At 44.9% G+C, this 23,168-nt stretch overlaps 1 protein-coding gene across 1 annotated transcript in view; it reads right to left on the bottom strand.

Moving 5' to 3' along the window:
• slc24a1 (solute carrier family 24 member 1) overlaps nucleotides 1-21,811 on the bottom strand; it is a 47,870-nt gene extending 26,059 nt beyond the window's left edge. The window contains exons 1-2 of the mRNA XM_067971126.1: nucleotides 20,612-21,811; nucleotides 2,840-2,948 (exon numbers count right to left, since the gene is read on the bottom strand). Coding sequence (XP_067827227.1) covers nucleotides 2,840-2,948; nucleotides 20,612-21,811 — 1,309 coding nt within the window. The remainder of the gene's footprint in view (nucleotides 1-2,839; nucleotides 2,949-20,611) is intronic.
• Between the last annotated feature and the right edge of the window lie 1,357 nt (nucleotides 21,812-23,168).

Here is a 23,168-nt window from a genome sequence, read left to right as displayed (position 1 = left end):
CCCAGACACTGAGGGGTGATTTTAAACCCCAAGAACAGGTGGGTTGGGGTCAGGTGGGAGTTGAAAATAGTTGCTTTGGCTTTATTTCTGGGTTTAACGTTGGCAAGTAAAAGTACAGGCTTCCCACTGGGAATGCAAAGTCCGAAAAATTTCCAGTTGCGACCCAAAAAAATAACTATTTTCAACTCTCACCCACCCCCAACCCACCCGTTCTTGGGATTTAAAATCACCCCCTGAGTGTTGAATCGCCATGGATGCAGCTAGTTTTCCCAGGAGTCAGAGTGTTGAGATGAGTGCAATCTGGATCCCAAAGACTGACTCCGCCAGCTCTTTGCAGACTTTATTAAACAGTGAGAGGACCAGAGGACTCTCTAGGACACAACCCATCCCAGAAAGTCTCCCTCGTGTGTTTTAAAAATCAGTCAAAGGAACAATTCAGGCTGCTCATGTTTCAACAATGCAAAGAGCTAACCAAATGGTGTCCTGATTTGGCACAAACATCGACTCTAAGTGTCCCCATATACCTGTATACATACCACTATTAAATATCCTCTGTCTGAACTAGGGTCGCCAACTCCAATTGGACATATTCCTGGGGGGTTCATCGCAACCTCTCTCCTCCAACTGCCCCACCCATTCAAACAGCCTTTATTCCCATTTCCGGTATTTTACAATAAATAAATGAAAGTGATCAAAGAAAGTGAATAAAACACATAATTTATTTTAATGACCCTATGATTTTTCTCCTGGGTTTGCTGGCAACTGTGTCCAGGAGATTACTCTTTAATTCCTGGACAATCCTGGTCTGAACTATCTTTCTCAAAATGGCTGTTCGGTGATCTGGCACATCTTGCAAGTGACTCCATTTTGTGGGAGGTAATTCAGATGAAACAGAATCAATATTAGGACCTGCTGCTAACCATATGCTTTGAAAAGCAATTTTTGTCAATTAAACAGAGAACTAAACAGACATGGCACTTGTCAGATCCATATATGTTTCTCCCAAGTCCTATTTACTTATGTTTGCCAGTGCAACCAAGAAAGTTCCTTTAGACATTTTGTACACGTGAGGCTGAGAGATCCCAGCAATGTTAACCCTACTTGAGGTGTTTTGCCATCTCCTCATTCCGATGCTATCCTTAATCCCCTGTCAAAAAAAACAATTGGAAAAGCAGGAGAGCAAGTCTGAATGTTGCACAAGTGATTTTTATTTCTTTCCCACTCCGTCTCCAGACCTGTACTGGTATACATTTCATGTGTGACCTAAGAGATCACGTTTTGGAAGGTTGTTTAACATGGGGAGGGGGCATCACAGCTGTTTAACTGACAGTCAAGAATGATCACGAAGAATGTTCGCTTTCCAATTGGAGTTGGAAGGCAGAGCAATGCAAGGATGGACGTGTCGGATGACCGGTGGCGTGAGCATGGGGACAAGGCGGTTAGAGATGGAAGGTCATGAGGTGAAACCTCCAATTAGAGTTGGCAACCCTATCTCTTAAGAATTTATTGATCTCAGGGAGAGACAGACATCTTCACTAAGACTGTTGAAAAGGACCCTCATGGAGCGGAGTGCAAGTATTTTAAAACTGGAAGCTGGTCCTTACCTTGAGGGCTTTGCAATAACTGAATCCTCCACAGTGACGTTTCCTATTGGTGTGATCTAGTGAGGTGTGTTTTGGAACGATGGAACGGGAAGGATGTGTAGGTTTCAACACGTGTCTGGTTTTGAGGATCTTGCTGCCAGCTGTGACTCTCTCAATTATCTGCTTAGCCTTCAATCTCTGCTTATCTATTTTTGAAAGACAGAGTTGATAATCCTTCAGAGTGATTAGGCCCAGAGGCTATTTGACAGTAAGAAACGAGGCTGACACATGAATGGGATAATTGGTCAACATTTTATTGAGAATTTGAAGCTGTTTGATAACGTGGTGATGATTAGAAGGAGGGGATAGTTGGAAGGCTGGACAACCACTAGGTTTCTCCCATGCAATGGCTACTAGCTGGATCAAGAGAGGGACTAACAGAGTCCAGGGAGCAGGCTCACTGACTGTTCTCTGGACTGAGATTTGGGGCATAGGATCGACTCAGAGTGGGGGAAATGAGGAAAAATGTTAAAATAATTTATAATTTATTGCTGTTTATTAGTGACCCATTGGGCTTCAGCTGATCTTGGTCCCTGATAAGTAGTAACAAATTATGATGCTTGCTCAGCACTTGGGTTGGTTCTGGGCTGTGGAATTAACTCCTGCTCCAGGTTAGCATCCAGGAATGAAAATGATGCCAATCTCTATTCTTTCAACCGACTGATTATCCTGTCACTCCTTCCCCCTTCTTATCTCCCATCTCCCAGAGAAAGAAAGGGGAGCTTTGCCTGTACAATTAGATATGGCTGTCTGTGGAAGTTGTCAAAGAAAGGGAGCAATCAGTGTGTTTGACTACAACCAAACTAGTTTCTGTCAGACTTTCATTTATGGTGAGTGTGACACCCCTAAAGTACGGAATGTCACAATCTGACTGCAAGACTCACTGTTATTTCTTTGGGTTTTCACTGTAATGAACAGTAGATCCATCCAAGTTTATATTGAACCACTTTTGCTGCCAAGGCAAAACATCATTTCTTATTACCGTAATTTTTTGACAAGGAACTGGACCAACATGAACTGTGGTCATTGCATCACAGTGTTTGCAAATGCAGAAAAAGAAACATCCCACTTTTCACTAACCTCTTTAAGGGCATCTGACATGTTCTGCTGGCCATGAATGAACCAATTTGGTGAGGTTTCCAGTTAATCAATAACCAGTTCTCACTGTGTACCAGCCATGAGCTTCAGTCACTTACCTTCAGTCAAGGGGTCCAGAGTACTGATCATGAGCTGGAAGATGGTATTCCGCTGTGTGCTGTTATGTAGTGAGGCCGTGCTGCATCCTCGTGTTAGAAGCACTTTGGGCTAAACATTGAACAAGAAAATACACTAACATATTGCATGCAATTTACACCAGAGATTACATAAGGATGTTCAAAAGTAATTGGTTCAAATACCAAAGTAATTGGTTCAGATAGAACATTGAACAAATAGTGACTCAATACTGTTATACTCAATACTCAATACCGTTAGTGAACAATTCTGCTGAATAAACAGGGAATCCGTAAGTTACACAGTGAACAATCCTATACCTCCATTAGACCCACTCTGCAACCAGTCAATAAGAAATGTTCAAGACCATCTGGGGCAGTCCTACCTTTAATGCTCTTTACTTCCCTTTGACAAGCACTGGTCCTGAATTTGACTCGTCTGTGTAATGGAACAGCTGAGGCTGGAACACTTGTGGGGAATAGCAATTGTGATGCCATGTCCTACCAGTCTTTGGCTAAGACCATTGAGGTTCCAGCACTCTGTGCCACCATATCACACCGTTAAGGAACCTCTGTTAGGTGGAACAGTGACTAGATTGATTAGAATTGCCAAATTAATTCCTTTTTCTCTATATAGATTGGATTGTAGCTTTATAACTTACTCCTAGATACCTATGATTCTCTAAGTAAGCCTTCTGAAGCCATTGATTAAATTAATCAATAACCCACTCCCAGGTTTCCACTTTATTCTATATATTATCTATCTGAGTCTTTGGTGGTTATGACTCTTACCTGGATCCTGTTGTTGTCCTTATGATCTTCGATGGTCTCAGAGTCACTCTTCTTCATACAAGTAAAGAGAAATTGGAAATTATTCCCAGTTGAGATGATTCATAGCATTGGACTGAAGAAAGGATTGAATGAGAAATGGCTGTTCATCTCCTTCTGACAGACCAGGTCATCTTTTTACTGATGTAGAATCTCCCCTGTGTAAATCTTCACTCAAGGCGGGAAAGTTGAAAATCTTAACACTGATGATCTCTTCATTTAAAGCCGAAAGCCCAAGTTTTTCCAGACTTTCATTATCCTCCACATCTAATATAATGCCATAACCACAGGACATCATACTGAAGGACGTAAGTTTTCTTTGTACATTCTCTTGTAAATTCCTTTTATAATGTTAAGGGCAGTGCTGTCGTCAGTCAGACTGTGAGACCAGCTCTAAAGCAATAAAACTCAGCCATTCTGTACAAGGAATGGCTAATAAATTTGCAATTCCTCTGTACAGTTTGATTTTCAGCACTGATTGGACAGGAATCATCGCTCATTGGAGATTCCTGTCCAAATTGGACCCAAATGTGATTTATGTACAGAATAGATATATTCAGAACAATCATGGAATGATTTCAAGGCTGTGATCTCATCTTAGGGTTCAGGTGAGAGCTGAAAACTGTTTAGACTTTGCTTTTGAAGCCATAAGAACATAAGGAATAGGAGCAGCAGTAGGCCATATGGCCCCTCGAGCCTGCTCCACCATTCAAACGGATCATGGCTGATCTTCAACCTAATCTCCACTTTCCCTCTCGATCCCCATATCCCTTGATTACCTTAGAGTCCAAAAATCTATCCATCTCAGTCTTGAGTATACTCAATGACTCAGCATCCACAGCCCTCTGGGGTAAAGAATTCCAAAGATTCACAACCCTCTGAGTGAAGAAATTTCTCCTCATCTAGGTCCTAAATAGCCAACCCCCTATCCTAAGGCTATGACCCCTCATTCTAGTCTCTGCAGTCAAGGGAAACAACCTCTCAGCATCTACCCTGTCAAGCCCTCTCAGAATCTTATATATTTCAATGAAATCACTCTTCTAAACTCCAGAGAGTATAGGCCCAGTCTACCCAATCCGCTAGGGTTGATCATATTACTCTTATACTCACTCTCAAGTATAAACAATCTTACAACACCAAGTTATAGTCCAACAATTTTATTTGAAAATCACAAGCTTTGATTTTCAAATAAAATTGTTGGACTATAACTTGGTGTTTACATTTGTCAACCCCAGTCCATCACCGGCATCTCCACATCATCACTCTCAAGTATCCATTACTCTGCATTGAAGACTTATGAACTCTTTAGGTGTCAGCTCAATTCAGTTTGTCAGCCCCACTCCACATAATCCAGGCTGACACTTCAGTGCAGTACTGAGGGAGCGCTGCACTGGCGAAGGGTCAGTACTGAGGGAGCGCTGCACTGGCAGAGGGACCGTCTTTCAGATGAGACATTAACCCTGTTCAGCTGAGTGTTAAAGATCCCATGACACTACTCAAGGAAGAGCAGTGGAGTTCTGGTGTCCTGGAGGGAGGGAGAGAGTGGGAGGAAGGGAGAGTGGAGGGAAGGACGGAGAGTGGGAGGGAGAGAGAGAGGGAGGGAATCATAGAATCATAGAAAGGTTACAGCACAGAAGGAGGCCATTTGGCCCATCAAGTCCGTGCCGGCTCTATGCAAGAGCAATCCAGCTAGTCCCACACCCCCACCCTATTCCCAGGAGGGACGATGTTTCTCTAGCAGCACAAATTTATAGCCAAACATTCACCACACTAGCTGCTGCGAGAAACAGCCCCACTGTCCCAGTTGGCCCCACTCTCTGCAGTGCGATTCCTCCCCTACAGCCATTGCTCTACCTTGGGGGGCTCGAGGGGAGGAAGGTGCCAAATGAGAAAAAAAATTTCACTGGAATAGATAATGTTAAGGGAGCGTGTAATGGAGGTTTTTGTAGTTATAAACAGTTTCGAAAGCGTAAATAGCGAAAGATTGTTCCAGTGTTTGGCAAATCGGCAACAAGGGACTCAAGACTGTCATCCTAAAATGAAAAATATAGAGAGAAGTTAGAATAAATGATCTCACACTGAGGGTTAGAACATAGAACACTGAATCAGAGACTATGGGCCCGATATTAGGAGGGAGGTGGGTTGCCAGCGGCAGGTCAACTGGGCGCGTGGGTAACCCGCCCAGTAAAATCAGTGGGTTCCCCACGCAATCTTAAATAAATTGAAGCCACTTACCTTGGCTTCCGGGTTTTGCGCTGGAAAGCTGCGCAGCGGGCGGACTTCACACCCGCATCATAGGCTGTCAGCTGGAGGAGCCCTATTTAAAGGGGCAGTCCTCCACTGACTGATGCTGCAGAAAGGAGCCAAAATTACAGTATCGAGCAGCCCAGGGGGAAGGCTGCTCCCAGGTTTAATACAAGTTCTACTGGATGGGGCGAGGAGGGGGAGGACAGAGATGTTCTCCCCGGTGGATGGGAGGAAGTGGCCTGCCTCTGCCACCACGAAGGCCTGGCTCGAGGTGGCAGAGGAGGTCACCAGCACCAACATATCACGCACCTGCATACAGTGCAGGAGGCGCTGCAATGACCTAAGTAGGTCAGCCGAAGTGAGTGTACTCACTCATTCCCCTACACTCCATCTGTCACATCACTGCCCCCAACCCACATCTCCTTCTGCACTGTCAACACTACTCTGTCACATCACCCCTCATGCCCACTCAAAGCTCATCCTCATCTTAGCTACACTTACTCACCGCGCCGGTACTCATCCCACCACTACCACTCAACCCAATCCTCCTACAATCTCATGGCTCGATCTCATACTCACCTTCTCATGCATCTCTTTCATGGTCAGCCTCACCCAACCTGCCACTACCTGTGCTGCAGCCACAGGGCATGCATCACATATGTGTAGTAGGAAGCGTAAGGCAAATGTGTCATGAGTATGAAGGGGATGCACAAGGGTGTTTGAGGGTTTGTCATGGTTTTTACTTATATTTGATTTCTGATCGACTCACATTACATATTATATTGTCACCACTACTGCCACGTCTTGGCCATTCTTGACTGGCTCGTGCAATAATGCCCTTTCATGAGGTTCTCCATGAACACCCTTGATGCCACCCATTGAGTCACCCTACAGTGGGTGTATCTGTAGTTGCACGACTACTTTGTGCGGGTGCCTGTTGCGCAGCACTGTGTTGTGGAGCTCCACGTGGTGGAGGTGGACGGCGTGCCTGGCAGGGCTGGTGATGTTGCTCGTCCTCCAATGGAGTGATGAATGCAACAGTGGAACCCCCCCTCCCACCCCGACCATCCTGACGGTGTGAGTGTGAGGGGGTCCACAAAGTAGGTAAATGTGGTTGGACAGCAGAGTTTAGGGTATGATTTAATAATTTGGAGTGTGGAGACAACGGTGTGGCAGGCAAAACTTTGTCTGTGGTGACAGAGTGCCCTGCTGCAATGAATGAGGGTTTACCCCGCACCTGTTAAATGGACCTTTGCAGCTGCCACTGGCTGCTGGCTGCAACACGTCTGTTTAAACAGGGAGTGTTTCCCCCAGCATGGGAAACACGCTCTGGGTAGTCCAAAATCCGAATCCTCCTAAAATCTCCAACTAATGAGGTCTGTAAACGACCTCAAGGACCCAGATAATGATCTTAAGTGGGATCCTGCTGGCTTTGATTGCCGGTGGGAGTCCCACATGCGGGGGCCACGCTCGGACCGATTCGCGTCATCGGGGAACCTGGAAGTGGGCGGGTTGGAGCCGGGCTCCGGACCCGCTCCAAGTATCCCTAATTTTAGGAGCCCCCCCGCCACGAACGCACCCACTCGGCCATCTGAAAATTGACCCCTATAACATTATTGAAAAGGGAATTGGATGATTATTTCTAAAAGAAGAATATAAAAGAATATGGGAAGAGCAGGAAGTGCAACTCGAGTGGACAGCTTCAGTTGAAGAGCTAGCATCAACACGATGAGGCAAGTGGCCTCTTCCTGTGCTGTAATTTCTATGTTGGGTGATCCTAATGGACACTGACCTCCACTGGTGACCTCTCTCTATAGTACATTGGTACCACTACACTAACCCTGCCGACCTCACTGAAATGCGAGGGCAAAGAAAACCCATGGGATTCCTCAGAAGAACAAGAAACAACCTACAATTCCTATTGTTTTTCAGTGGGACTACTAATGGATCTTTGACCCTCCCCGGTGGTAGAATAGGTGGTTGCAATGAGTGTGTTGGGTTTTTTTAAAATTCACTGCTGGAACTGGGAACTATGAAAGGAATTGAGATCAGGAGGAAGTGTTGCTTTCAGTGCTGTGGTTGGGCCTGGGTCTGTGTTGGACAGTGAGTTTTCACCAACTGTACTTGGCAGTGCCGTGGGGAACACAATATGGTGAAGGCAGTCAGTAAGTCTGGTATTGCACTAGGAACTGAAGCCAGAGCCAATCCTAGCATTAATCTTCACTCACATATAACAGGCCTTGTACTTTGCTTCCTAAATAGGGGCATAAATTGTCCATTTTAAATATATGTTTATATGGCATTGTGTTGGAAATACCACACCACTGGGACTGGAGATTACAGGACTATATAATAGGACAATGAGCTATAAATGGAACAGAGCCATAACACTGAGTAACTACCCAGTTGGTACATGTACAGAACACAGCTGTATGAAGCTGGAGGACACAGAGATATTAGGCTTGGCTTGTAATTTCTACAAACTGCAGATACAAAGAAATAATTGTCAAACCTGCGTACAATCCTCCATTCAGCCATTCAATCTCATCAAAAGTAACTGAATGCAATGGAAAATCTATATTTTACATAGGAGTGATTAGTATGCCACTATCTCAAAGTAACATTGACAATGGGTTGACTGCTGATTATTGAGCTGATACATAGTATGCATCTCCCATACAAATCATGCCTGTTTCTGTATAAATGGTACAGAATGAGTGTGAAAGTGTCAATTTTTACATGGTGTACACTAAACTTTCACATATTCTGTAGATGTAGAAGGGTGCTGTAACTTGAATGAGGAGGGGTGGCCTCACATCAGAACTGGTTTAAAGGAGAATCTCATCATTCGGGGCCACATTTAAAAATTCAGACCATTAAAAAAAAACTACAAATCAACTTTAAATTATATTTCCTCTAAAAATTCTTCGGTTTAAGGGATGACTGCTGATGACATCATCAGGGGAAAGGAAGTATAAGGTTGGTGAATTAATAAATACAGAAGGAAGCATTGCTCTGGTCACTGTGTGCAATGACAGTGTCAATGTCTTCATGAAGATTCTCTCTGCTTGGCATATCTAGTGAAGTTGTCCCAGAGGAAATCTTCATGAAGATATTTCTAATGTTGCTACACAGGCAACTGTCCCCAAAGATCAGTGGAAAATCTGTTAAACATTCAACAGAAATAGCAAGCAAAACAATATTAAAATGAATGATACTTCTTTGCATTGATGGTGGGGTGGCCCCTTTAAAGAAAACTTTAAGTTACCAAAAATATACAAGGTATAGCCGTAATCTACAAGCAGAAACTTCCTCTGGACAAATGCAGAGTCATTATTAGTCCAGCGTGCTGTACCTAACACAAATCAGTGAAAGAAAGACTTGTATTTATATAGCGTCTTTCACGACCTCAGGACATCCCAAAGCATTTTATAACCAATTAAGTACTTTTGTGAAGTGTAGTCACTGTTGTAATGTAGGAAACGTGGCAGCCAATTAGCTCATAGCATGGTCCCACAAACAGCAATGTGATAATGACCGGATAATCTGTTTTAGTGATGTTGGTTGTGAGATAAATATTGGCCCCAGGACACCGGGGAGAACTCCCCTGCTCTTCTTCAAAATGGTGCCGTGGGATCTTTTACGTCCACCTGAGAGGGCAGACGGGGCCTCAGTTAACATCTCACCCGAAAGACGGCACCTCCGACAGTGCAACACACTTGCTCAACACCAACTCTACCTGAATAGGAAGGCCTATTATTCCAACAACATGATACAATAATGAATTTCAATGCACAGCTCTGGGGAATCAACTATTTAGAAAGAGCTTTGAAGGAAAAGGAAGGCTGTATGGCTGGCTCCTTGAAGATATAGGCTTCATGGTTCAACCATGGCTATTGATACCTCAATACACGGCCCACACCTTTGCAGACAAGAGGTACGACGAGGCTCAAGTGTGAACCAGTGTCCTCACTGAGCAGATGTTTGGGGTGCTAAAGCAACACTTTAGCTGCTGGGTCTTGTTGGGGGAAGAGGGGTTACAACAGATCCCAAGAAACAGCTTTAAAATTATATCAGTCTGCTGCATGTTGCACAAGATAGTCATGGACAGAGGTATCACTGTGCATCTAGATATGGAGTAGCTGAAAGCTGTAGAGAACCAGATGTAGAATAGCATGTAACAGACCTTCCCATGTGGACAGAGAGACAGAGGAGCTCATTGCTGAATTCTGCCAGTGAGCTCTCCAATTAATGTCTTTCGGACATTCATTGATCATTTTGCCATCTCTGTTAAGTTTTAGCTGCACTCTGCATGTGTTTTATTCGTTTTTCTTTTGGACAACTGAGGCTTCATTTTCTGCACAATTCACAATGCAGACTGCAGGACATATTAAACATGGATCCACCTAAATAAACTCAGAGACGATATTAGTGTAAGTTTTTAATGTGCTTTGCTTCCTCATTTTCCCTTATGTGCCTTGGATTTCTCTGCCTTGGTGTTCTACTACCAAGTGCTCCCCTGAATGAAGGAGGAAGGCTGCCTCACCAATTGCAGATCAGGTACTTGCATCTGCATCTAACCCTGATGGGCATGCAGCAGTGGGCGCAGTGCTATCAGAGGTGGCACTTAATGTCACTAGTGCAGGGGATGCAACTACGCTGACACTACTGCCAACCAATTGCAGCTGTGCTACTCAGTTTAAGACATTGGTGGAGGATGTCCTGATGATGCCCAATGATCTGTGTGAGCAGAGAACAGTGGGCATGATGACATTTTGAAATCTCTCTGGCGTGTTTGGACTGTAACTGTTCCCCAAGATTGTATCTTGGACTTTGGATCCCAAAGCCACTAATGCAAATGTGTAGGCATTCATGAAAGATATTCCTTCCGTGCCTGTAGCCTGCATAAACACAGTCTGCACTGCAGATACCATTTGTGTTGCCGCATGATCAATGGCAGACTGCAATAAGACAGATGTTGGTCCAATACATCTCACATTTTGAGGACGCCAGTGCACATCTGGATGTTGGACTCCTCCAACCCAACCAGACCACCTTCCATTGAACAAGGAGGTAAGTGACTCCTCAATACCATTGTCGTTCTTTACCAGCCTCCATTTGAAAGCAAGACCATTAAGGTCTGAACCCCACACCACACAGTTTGAAAACAGAGCCACTAAGATTTGCTTCCCCATTCAGCTGAACAGGGGCACACAGTACATTAAGCCTCTACCAGGGACCTGCCACCCTTGATCAAACACTAGCACCACTGCCTCTTCCTCAGTGACTCAGTCTGTGCACCCTCATCCTCATCAGTGTCAAGCTTTGCCACCGTGAGTTTATCTGTCCCAATACCTGCTTCAGGTCGGGTTGGTGTTCGGCTCCAGTGGACTGTTCGGGAGTGACTACATCTCCATTGGGCTTCTCTTGCCCTGTGAAGAGAGTAGATGGGAATGAGTACTTCAGCACATTTCCCATTTGTGTACTGTATTGTCACTACATGCTCATTAAGAGTAGATCAGCATGTTCATGTAATTTTTTTTTATTCGTTCATGGGATGTCGGCCTCGCTGGCAAGGCCAGCATTTATTGCCCATCCCTAATTGCCCTTGAGAAGGTGGCGGTGAGCTGCCTTCTGGAACCGCTGCAGTCCTTGTGGTGAAGGTTCTCCCACAGTGCTGTTAGGTAGGGAGTTCCAGGATTTTGACCTAGCGACGATGAAGGAACGGCGATATATTTCCAAGTCGGGATGGTGTGGGACTTGGAGGGGAACGTGCAGGTGGTGTTGTTCCCGTGTGCCTGCTCTCTTGTCCTTCTAGATGGCAGAGGTCACGGGTTTGGGAGGTGCTGTCGAAGAAGCCTTGGCGAGTTGCTGCAGTGCATCCTATGGTTGGTACACATTGCAGCTACTGTGCGCCGGTGGTGGAGGGAGTGAATGTTTAGGGTGGTGGATGGGGTGCCAATCAAGCGGGCTGCTTTGTCCTGGATGGTGTTGAGCTTCTTGAGTGTTGTTGGAGTTGCACTCATTCAGGCAAGTGGAGAGTATTCCATCACACTCCTGACTTGTGCCTTGTAGATGGTGGAAAGGCTTTGGGGAGTCAGGAAGTGAGTCACTCGCCACAGAATACCCAGCCTCTGACCTGCTCTTGTAACCGCAGTATTTATATGGCTGGTCCAGTTAAGTTTCTGGTCAATGGTGACCCCCAGGATGTTGATGGTGGGGGATTCGGCAATGGTAATGCCATTGAATGTCAAGGGGAGGTGGTTAGATTCTCTCTTGTTGGAGATGGTCATTGCCTAGCACTTGTCTGGCGCGAATATTACTTGCCACTTATGAGCCCAAGCCTGGATGTTGTCCAGGTCTTGCTGCATGCGGGCACGGACTGCTTCATTATCTGAGGGGTTGCGAATGGAACTGAACACTGTGCAATCATCAGCGAATGTCCCCATTTCTGACCTTATGATGGAGGGAAGGTCATTGATGAAGCAGCTGAAGATGGTTGGGCCTAGGATACTACCCTGAGGAACTCCTGCAGCAATGTCCTGGGGCTGAGATGATTGGCCTCCAACAACTACTACCATTTTCCTTTGTGCTAGGTATGACTCCAGCCACTGGAGAGTTTTCCCCCTGATTCCCATTGACTTCAATTTTACTAGGGCTCCTTGGTGCCACACTCGGTCAAATGCTGCCTTGATGTCAAGGGCAGTCACTCTCACCTCACCTCTGGAATTCAGCTCTTTTGTCCATATTTGGACCAAGGCTGTAATGAGATCTGGAGCCGAGTGGTCCTGGCGGAACCCAAACTGAGCATCGGTGAGCAGGTTATTGGTGAGTAAGTGCCGCTTGATAGCACTGTCAACGACACCTTCCATCACTTTGCTGATGATTGAGAGTAGACTGATAGGGCGGTAATTGGCTGGATTGGATTTGTCCTGCTTTTTGGAAACAGGACATACCTGGGCAATTTTCCACATTGTTGGGTAGATGCCAGTGTTGTAGCTGTACTGGAACAGCTTGGCTAGAGGCGCAGCTAGTTCTGGAGCACAAGTCTTCAGCACTACAGCCGGGATGTTGTCAGGGCCCGTAGCCTTTGTTGTATCCAGTGCACTCAGCCATTTCTTGATATCACGTGGAGTGAATTGAATTGGCTGAAGACTGGCTTCTGTGATGGTGGGGATATCGGGAGGAGGCCAAGATGGATCATCCACTCGGCACTTCTGGCTGAAGATGGTTGCAAACGCTTCAGCCTTCTCTTTTGCACTCAAAATCAGGACAAATCCAATCCGGCCAATTACAGCCCGATCAGCCTACTCTCAATCATCAGCAAAGTGATGGAAGGTGTCGTCAACAGTGCTATCAAGCGGCACTTACTCACCAATAACCTGCTCACCGATGCTCAGTTTGGGTTCCACCGGGATCACTCGGCTCCAGACATCATTACAGCCTTGGTCCAAACATGGACAAAAGAGCAGATGCATCTACGACAGGTAGATTGGTGAGGACGAGGTCAAGTAGGTTTTTCCCTCGTGTTGGTTCGCTCACCACCTGCCGCAGGCCCATTCTGGCAGCTATGTCCTTCAGGACTCGGCCAGCTCGGTCAGTAGTGGTGCTACCGAGCCACTCTGGTGATGGACATTGAAGTCTCCCACCCAGAGTACATTCTGTGCCCTAGCTACCCTCAGTGCTTCCTCCAAGTGGTGCTCAACATGGAGGAGGACTGATTCATCAGCTGAGGGAGGGCGGTAGGTAGTAATCAGCAGGAGGTTTCCTTGCCCATGTTTGACCTGATGCCATGAGATTTCATGGGGTCCGGAGTCAATGTTGAGGACTCCCAGGACCACTCCCTCCTGACTGTATATCACTGTACCGCCACCTCTGGTGGGTCTGTCCTGCGGGTGGGATAGGACATACCCAGGGATGGTGATGGAAGAGTCTGGGATGTTGGCTGAAAGATATGATTCTGTGAGTATGGCTATGTCAGGCTGTTGCTTGGCTAGTCTGTGGGACAGCTCTCCCAATTTTGGCACAAGTCCCCAGATGTTAGTGAGGAGGACTTTGCAGGGTCTACTGGGCTTGGTTTGCCTTTGTCGTCTCTGGTGCCTAGTGGTCCGATGCCGGGTGGTCGGTCTGGTTTTATTCTTGTGACTTTTTTTAGTAAGATTTTACAACTGAGTGTCTTCCTAGGCCATTTCAGAGGGCAATTAAGAATCAACCACATTGCTGTGGGTCTGGAGTCACATGTAGGCCGGACCGGGTAAGGACGGCAGGTTTCCTTCCCTAAAGGACATTAGTGAACCAGATGGGTTTTTACAACAATCCGGTAGTTTCATGGCCATCATTACTGATACTAGTTTTTTTTAAATTCCAGAATTTTATTTAATTAATTGAATTTAAATTCGCCAGCTGCCGTGGCAGGATTTGAACGTATGACTCTGGATTACTAGTCCAGTAACATAACCACTATGCTACCATAGAATGGAAATCATAGAATATCCATTTCCATGTTATTAACCACTAGTTTTTTGTGGTATTTTAATCTTCACAAACCTAATGCCCTTCAAATTCTCCCTCCTCATCATTGCCACCATTTTTTCTTCATATTGGGCCAGTACATCCAGGTTCAGGAGACCACCACCTGTTGTACACTATGCTCATCTATTATGGGAATTTTTTTCTTTATACCTAATTGAAACGTGATGATTTGGAAAGGCTTTCATCATGTCTCTGCAATATGTAGATAGACTTGGAGCCTTGGGCTTGGATTCACTGGAGAGATGTAGACTTTGAGGGGATCTGATTCAGCATTTTAAATTATTAAGGGCATCAACACCATACAACATAAATTTTTTGAGGTGATGGGTCTGGGTAGAACCACGGGCCGCCAAATAAATTGGGCTGGAGCTTTCTTTTTCTCATTGGTAATCGACCAGTGAAACTGGATTCCGAAGCTGGCAGTGAATGCTGAGTCCTTCCAGTCCACAGAAGGTGTTAAGAGGCATTTTTGGAAAACCAAGAGATCATGGCAGGTGGAAAGTAACATTCTGGGTTGTAAGTTAGAGCTTGGGGCCTGATCATCTTTGAGGGGTCAGAGAAGACTTTTTGACACAGATTTTCCATGTTTTGCCTCTCCCAGGAGGTTGGGTGGGGATAAGGAGATGAGTCCAGTAAGAACTAGGGTGAGCACCTAAGTACGTAATACATAACCCTGTCACTTTAACCTTACTCTCTATTGTTAACTTTTCTCTAGGTCTTTTAGTTTTTCCAACTAATGCTTTTCCTCATCCACATATGCCCTGTGCTCACATTTCACGGTAATGTTTATACCTCACCATTGTACACCTTCTTCCAGATCTTCTGCTTCGGTCCTTGAAGTTGTCGAGACAGCATTCATCCTGTCGGTGAATTGTTTCCATGGTCGGTGCCTTCTTTGCGTTTTTGGAGACTCATCTCCTCACCACTTCTCCAGAATTCTGCTGACCAGCAGTTTCAGAGCCCGGTTTTCTGTTGCTGTTGTTCAGCTATTTGTAAAATCCAATGCTGCATTGTCTAACTTTTCAAACTTTCAAACTGATCAAATGGCTCATTGGCTGTTTCAGTAACACGAAAAGATCATTACTGCAGGTGCATCTGATTGGCTGCTAACAGCATGACATAAATACAACCCAGGTAACAGCAAACAGCCAGTAAGCTACAAGGTGCTCATTCAATCAACAGATTCTGATAACACCGTGATTAATGTCGCAAAAACAAAGGTTGAATACTGCTTTAAACTCATTCCTAGCCATTTGATTTAAATGACACAACTCACCAATAAGTGGTGGAAGCAGTCATCAACACTGCCATCAAGTGACACCTACTCACCAATAACCTGCTCACCAATGGTCGGTTTGAGTACCTCCAGAACCACTTGCCTTCAGACCTCATCACAGCCTTGATCCAGAAATGGTCCAAGAGCTGAACACCACTGGACTCAGTGTCTGCTCCTTCCATCACTCCTACACTGTGGCTGCAAATCTACAGGATGCATTGCAGCAGCTCCCTCCCCCGTGACCTCCACAACTGAGAACGACAACAGCAGCAATGTCACAGGAATATCATCACCAGCAAGTCACTCACCATCCTGACTTGGACATTTATCAGCATTTCTTCATCGTTGCTGGCTCAGAACTTCACTTTCACTTACTGTAAAAGTATAATCTGAGCATCATTTATTCTGCAGAACAGTGAATGTGCTACTGTAAAGAGGACAGATCCCTTCACCTGTCACATATATTCTCAGCAAGATCATTTGGTGATATGTTGTAATGCTGTTAGCTACCCAAACTTCAGTTCAGTTGCTAAGTTCCAGTTAACTGGAGTAAATTGTGTTCATCTAGGCATTGAAAAATTAAATCAGTAGCCTCCATTATATTCTGTTGCCTTATTAAAACCAAAACAGAACCAAAGTAAACAAATGTCTCAACACACACCCGCCCATCAGACTAGATCAGTGGTTTCCAAATACATCATATAGTTGGGAGTTGATGTATCATTGGGTCATATAGAACATGGCACTTTTGTGGAGGTTCTGATTAATGTTGATTTCAAACCACAAATAAACTTTTGATGCTGAAAATAAGGCTCCGGAGTGACCCAGTTTAACTTGGACTGGACTTGTTCCTACAAAATACACACACACACTCTCTCACACTAACACACTCTCACACTCACATGCATACACAAACACACACATATATACACTCACGAACATAGGAACATAGGAACAGGAGTAGGCCATTCAGCCCCTCGTGCCTGCTCTGCCATTTGATAAGATCATGGCTGATCTGTGATCTAACTCCATATACCTGCCTTTGGCCCATATCCCTTAATACCTTTGGTTGCCAAAAAGCTATCTATCTCAGATTTAAATTTAGCAATTGAGCTAGTATCAATTGCCGTTTGCGGAAGAGAGTTCCAAACTTCTACCACCCTTTGTGTGTAGAAATGTTTTCTAATCTCGCTCCTGGAAGGCCTGGCTCTAATTTTTAGACTGTGCCCCCTACTCCTAGAATCCCCAACCAGCGGAAATAGTTTCTCTCTATCCACCCAATCCGTTCCCCTTAATATCTTATAAACTTCGATCAGATCACCCTTAACCTTCGAAACTCCAGAGAATACACCCCAATTTGTGTAATCTCTCCTCGTAACTTAACCCTTGAAGTCCGTGTATCATTCTAGTAAACCTACGCTGCACTCCCTCCAAGGCCAATATGTCCTTCCGAAGGTGCGGTGCCCAGAACTGCTCACAGTACTCCAGTGCGGTCTAACCAGGGTTTTATATAGCTGCAGCATAACTTCTGCCCCCTTGTACTCTAGTCCTCTAGATATAAAGGCCAGCATTCTGTTTGCCTTCTTGATTATTTTCTGCACCTGTTCATGACACTTCAATGATCTATGTACCTGAACCCCTAAGTCCCTTTGGACATCCACTGTTTTTAACTTTTTACCATTTAGAAAGTACCCTGTTCTATCCTTTTTTGATCCAAAGTGGATGACTTCACATTTGTCTACATTGAATTCCATTTGCCACAGTTTTGCCCATTCACCTAATCTATCAATATCCCTTTGTAATTTTATGTTTTCATCGACACTGCTTACAATGCCATCAATCTTTGTGTCATCGGCAAACTTAGATATGCGACTTTCTATGCCTTCATCTAAGTCGTTAATAAATATTGTGAATAATTGAGGCCCCAAGACAGATCCCTGCAGGACTCCACTAGTCACATCCTGCCAATATGAGTACCTACTCTCTGTCGCTTTTCGCTCAGCCAACTTCCTAACCAAGTCCGTACTTTTTCCTCGATTCCATGGGCTTCTATCTTAGCTAACAGTCTCTTATGTGGGACCTTATCAAATGCCTTCTGGAAGTCCATATAAATAACATCCATTGACATTCCCCTGTCCACTACTTTAGTCACCTCTTCAAAAAATTCAATCAGGTTTGTCAGGCATGACCTACCTTTCACAAATCCATGCTGGCTCTCTCTGATTAACTGAAAATTCTCGAGGTGTTCAGTCACCCTATCCTTAATTATAGACTCCAGCATTTTCCCCACAACAAATGTTAGGCTAACTGGTCTATAATTCCCTGGTTTCCCTCTCCTTTCTTAAAAAGTGGAGTGACATGTGCAATTTTCCAATCCAGAGGGACAGTTCCTGAATCTAGAGAACTTTGAAAGATTATATTTAGGGCATCTGCAATGTGCTCACCTACTTCCTTTAAAACCCTGGGATGGAAACCATCTGGTCCTGGGGATTTGTCACTCTTTGGTGCTATTATTTTCTTCATTACTGTTGTTTTACTTATGTTAATTTTATCAAGTCCCTGTCCCTGATTCAATATTAGTTTTCTTGGGATTTCCAGCATGCTATCCTCTTTTTCTACTGTAAATACTGATGCAAAGTAATTGTTCAACATGTCCGCCATTTCCCCATTGTCAATGACAATATCCCCACTTTCAGTTTTTAAGGGGAAAACACTGCTCCTGACCACCCTCTTTTTCCTAATGTAACTATAAAAGTTCTTGTATTGGTTTTGCTATCCCTTGCAAGTTTATTTTCATACTCTCTTTTTGTAGCTCTTACTATCTGTTTTGTGACCCTTTTCTTGATCTTTGTATCTTTCCCACTCACCAGGATCTGTGCCATTTTTTGCCTTTTTGTGTGCTCTTTCCTTATGTCTTATACTGTCCCTTACCTCTTCAGTTGTCCTACTCATACATACACAGTCACACGCACAATCACGCAGGCACAGATACATGCACTCTCACACATACACACATGCTCTCAGCTCACTCACACATACACACTTATATACACACACACTCATACACACACACATACTTTCACACAAACACACACACTCTCACATACAGGCATGGTGCTGGAGGATTGGAGGACTACTAACGTTGTAGCATTGTTTAAAAAGGGAGAAAGAGATAGACCGAGTAATTATAGGCCAGTCAGTCTAACCTGGGTGGTGAGTAAATTATTGGAATCAATTCTGAGGGAGAGCACAAATCATCATTTAGAAAGGCACGGGTTAATCAAGGAGAGTCAGCATGGATTTGTTAAGGGAAGGTCGTGTCTGACAAGATTGAATTTTTTGAGCAAGTAACAAGGAGAGTCGATGAGGGTAATGCATTTGATGTAGTCTACATGGATTTTAGCAAGGTTTTTGATGAGGTCCCACATGGCAGACTGGTCAAAAAAGTAAAAGCTCATGAGATCCAAGGGAAAGTGGCTAGTTGGATCCAAAATTGGCTCAGTGGCAGGAAGCAAAGGGTAATGGTCGACAGGTGTTTTTGCGACTGGAAGACTGTTTCCAGTGGGGTCCCGCAAGGCTCAGTACTAGGTCCCTTGCTTTTTGTGGTATATATTAATGATTTGGACTTGAAATTGGGGGGGCTTGATCAAGAAGTTTGCAGATGATACAAAAATTGGCTGCATGGTTGATAGTGAGGAGGAAAGCTGTAGACTGCAGGAAGATATCAGTATACCGGTGAGGTGGGCAGAAAAGTGGCAAATGGAATTCAACCCAGAGAAGTGTGAGGTAATGCATTTGGGGAGAGCAAACAAGGCAAGGGAGTACACAATAAATGGGAGGATACTGAGAAGCATAGAGGAACAAAGGGACCTTGGAGGTGCATGTCCACAGATCCCTGAAGGTAGCAGGACAGGTAGAAAAGGTTGTTAAAAAGGCATATGGGATACTTTTCTTTATTAGCTGAGGCATAGAATATAAGAGCAGGGAAGTTATGCTAGAACTGTATAAAACATTGGTTAGGCCACAGCTTGAGTACTGCGTACAATTCTGGTCACCACATTACAGGAAAGATGTGATTGCACTAGAGAGGGTACAGAGGAGATTTACGTGGATGTTGCCAGGGCTGGAGAATTTTAGCTATGAGAAAAGATTGGATAGGCTGGGGTTGTTTTCTTTGAAACAAAGGAGGCTGAGGGGAGATTTAATGGAGGTGTATAAAATTATGACAGGACTAGATAGAGCGGATAGGGAGGACCTATTTCCCTTAGCAGAGGGATCAGTGACCAGGGAGCATAGATTTAAAATAATTGGTAGAAGGATTAGAGGGGAGCTGAGGAGAAATTTTTTCACCCAGAGGGTGGTGGGGGTCTTGAACTCATTGCCTGAAAGGGTGGTAGAGGCAGAAACCCTCAACTCATTTAAAAAGTACTTGGATGTGCACTTGAAGTGTTGTAACCTACAGGGCTACGGACCAAGTGCTGGAAAGTGGGATTAGTCCGGATAGCTCTTTTTCGGCTGGCATGGACACGATGGGCTGAATGGCCTCATTCTGTGCCGTAACTTTCTATGATTCAATGATACCGGTGATAAGTTCTGTTGCTCCATCATTGCAAGGCGAACTTTTGCCAAAATTATTTGACCACATTCATTTGCCACGTCGCAAATAGTTAAATCTAATAAACCCGGATATTGTCAGGATGAACATAAGAAATAGGAGCAGGAGTAGCCCATAAGGCCCCTGGACCCTGCTCCACCTGAATGTGGAATAATACAACAGGAGCTCAATAAGTGAAGACCTAACTTTAATATCATTGAGAAGATCCCCTCAAACAGGCCAGGAAAGTAGTGAAAGGTGTAAACACAGAGTCACTAACCTTGCCCATGTCGATCATCGAGATTACTTTAACCACGTTACTGTTGTTGACGATATTCTCCTTAAACCATCGCTCTATCTCTCCATTGAATTTCATGAAAGACACGTAGCTTATGTATCCAGACAAGAGCAAAACGCTCTCCCACCAAACGATCACATTGTCCAGAAAAAAAACTATCAGCATGATCAGGTCCAAAATATAGAAAGAGACATCCCGGAAGAGTGGCCACCAGGTGAGATGCAGGATCTCCCTGGAGAAAACGGCGCACATTCCGATTACAAACAAGATGTTGAAGACTGCCGACCCCACGATAGTCCCGATCCCCACGTTACTGTGAGAAATGAAGACTCCAATGAGAGAGGTGAAGAGTTCAGGAGCCGAGCCTCCCGCGGCCATGAAGGTCGCGCCCGCCACATCGCCCGAAATTTTCAATTTTTCAATGATCGTACCTAAGGACGGGACGAAATACTCATCGCAGACCAGGGCCAGGGCTATGAACATGTAAATCATGCCCGCTATATGTAGGATCACCCAGCCCTGTCTGCGTTCCTCCACACTGAAGAGATCGGCTGGATATTCACCCTTGGTGTGGCCAAGCGGGGGCTCCAAACTGGGAATGGGAATGGGCTCTATGCTGGGGTCCGGGATAGGGGCAGGTGTTGTGGGGGCCGGGATAATCTCATTCCCCACTAGAATGCATCCTCTTAATCGAGGTTTTTCCGACACTGCTGGTTTACTTATCTCTGCTGTGCTGGTTATCCTAGTGATGGTGGTCGTGTTAGGAATGATCGTGGGGGTCCTGGCCTTGGGGACCCCGGTTGTGGGGGTCCTGGTCTTGGGGACCCCGGTTGTGGGGGTGCTGGTCTTGGAGACCCCGGTTGTGGGGGTGCTGGCCTTGGGGATCCCAGTTGTGGGGTTCCTGGTCTTGGGGACCCCGGTTGTGGGGGTGCTGGTCCTGGGGGTCCTGCGGGGGCTGGTCTGGGCTGTGATGGTAGGGTTAGTCTGCAGAAGTTTCCTGCTCCAGATGGAGAGATAGTCCTGCCCGAAGCCGCCACCGATTCCCTCTCCATCCTGCGCTCTCCGTGGTGCTGAAAGCTGGAAGTTTCCGATGGAGAACTGATAGACGGAGCAAGTGAGCAGCCCGAAGGTCAGGAAGAGAATCCGAATCCATGACAGCCTTCTCCTCCGTCTCAGATACATGTCTGTCTCTGTAAAGATTGATCTTACTCTTGAACAAAAGTCGATTGTTGTTCAAGAATACAAAACTAAACCTCACCCATCGAGTTTCTCTCGGTGATTTCTCTCCCCTTTTTGTTCCTTTTTCGTTAATTCGTTTTCTTGCTATTTTCTCTTGAGATTAATTGAGATTTTTTCACGGTCATTGGGGTTTATGGGATGTTTGTTACTGGGTTAGCGGCTCGTTTTCCGGATGCTCAGTTTAGCAGCAATCTCCCTTTCTTAAATCTGTGAACAAAAAAAACCCAGAAAAATATAAGAGAAAAAACCCACTAGAATTCCTAGAAACTGCAAATCGCCCCTGACAGTGAAGTGATATCAGTTACTCGACCTGCCGCCCACACCGGCGAAAGCTGCCCTAGGCTTTTCAATCCAACCAAATAATGTCTGCATTCTACTTCGGATTCTCGTTATAAAGAGATTAAGGACACTGAGTGAACGCGGCAGTTTTAAGTGAAAATCTCTAATCAGATCTGCCCAGTGAACTCTCTCTGAAATGATCCATTCGCTTCCAACACAACGCACCCCCCAATAGCTGGGCTCCAAACACAAGAATTGAGGCAGAAATCTGGGTCTTGGTGTTAACACATTAATATTGCAAACATAAACCAGGTGCAAAATGCTGATGTCACGCAAACTTCCTATTTAGACAAACTAGACCCGCATCTGCAGAAGAAAATCATAATCCTGTATCGTTTTTTTTGGAAACAGAAATAATTTACCCTCACTCTATGAATAATCGAGCAAATTAAAACCACTTACCAGCTGGCATTAAAATATCCCGAATGCAATGTACAAGTTATCGAGTTAGATTATTAAACACCCTAAACTGTTACAACACTTAATAAATGCACCAAATACCTAAATCTTCACCTGTGTTTTATTCACCTGTTCTAGATTTCGGACGCTGGTCACTTTTACCTGTTGCTGTGTCTGAATCAGACTGGGATGTAATGAGTTCCCAGATGTTGCTTCTAGTCCGCGGTGCCTCTGGGACGTTGGTGGTGAGGCTGGGGCGAAAATGTTGGGTGTTTTTTGTCTCTCTTCCAACTAACCGGTGATCCGGGGTCAAGTGTGAAGGACGCCAGCAGGTTCTGTCGAGCAAGGAGGCTAAAGCCGAAAAACCTTAAGGAGATTAGCCCGCCTTCCAGTCCTCGTGCTTCAGGTAACTTGACACAAACCCAGTTATAATCTGACATTGTTTTACAGAAAACAAACATCGCTTGGAATAGTTATTAATATCGATTGTATTAGACTACTTCGATTATAGTTCATTAAATCCAATTTAGCAGCCTTGCTACTCAACTAATGTTATGAATTA

This window comes from Heptranchias perlo, chromosome 34, assembly GCF_035084215.1.
Source record: "Heptranchias perlo isolate sHepPer1 chromosome 34, sHepPer1.hap1, whole genome shotgun sequence".
Classification (NCBI taxonomy): domain Eukaryota; kingdom Metazoa; phylum Chordata; class Chondrichthyes; order Hexanchiformes; family Hexanchidae; genus Heptranchias; species Heptranchias perlo.
This window is presented reverse-complemented; position numbering and strand designations above follow the sequence as displayed.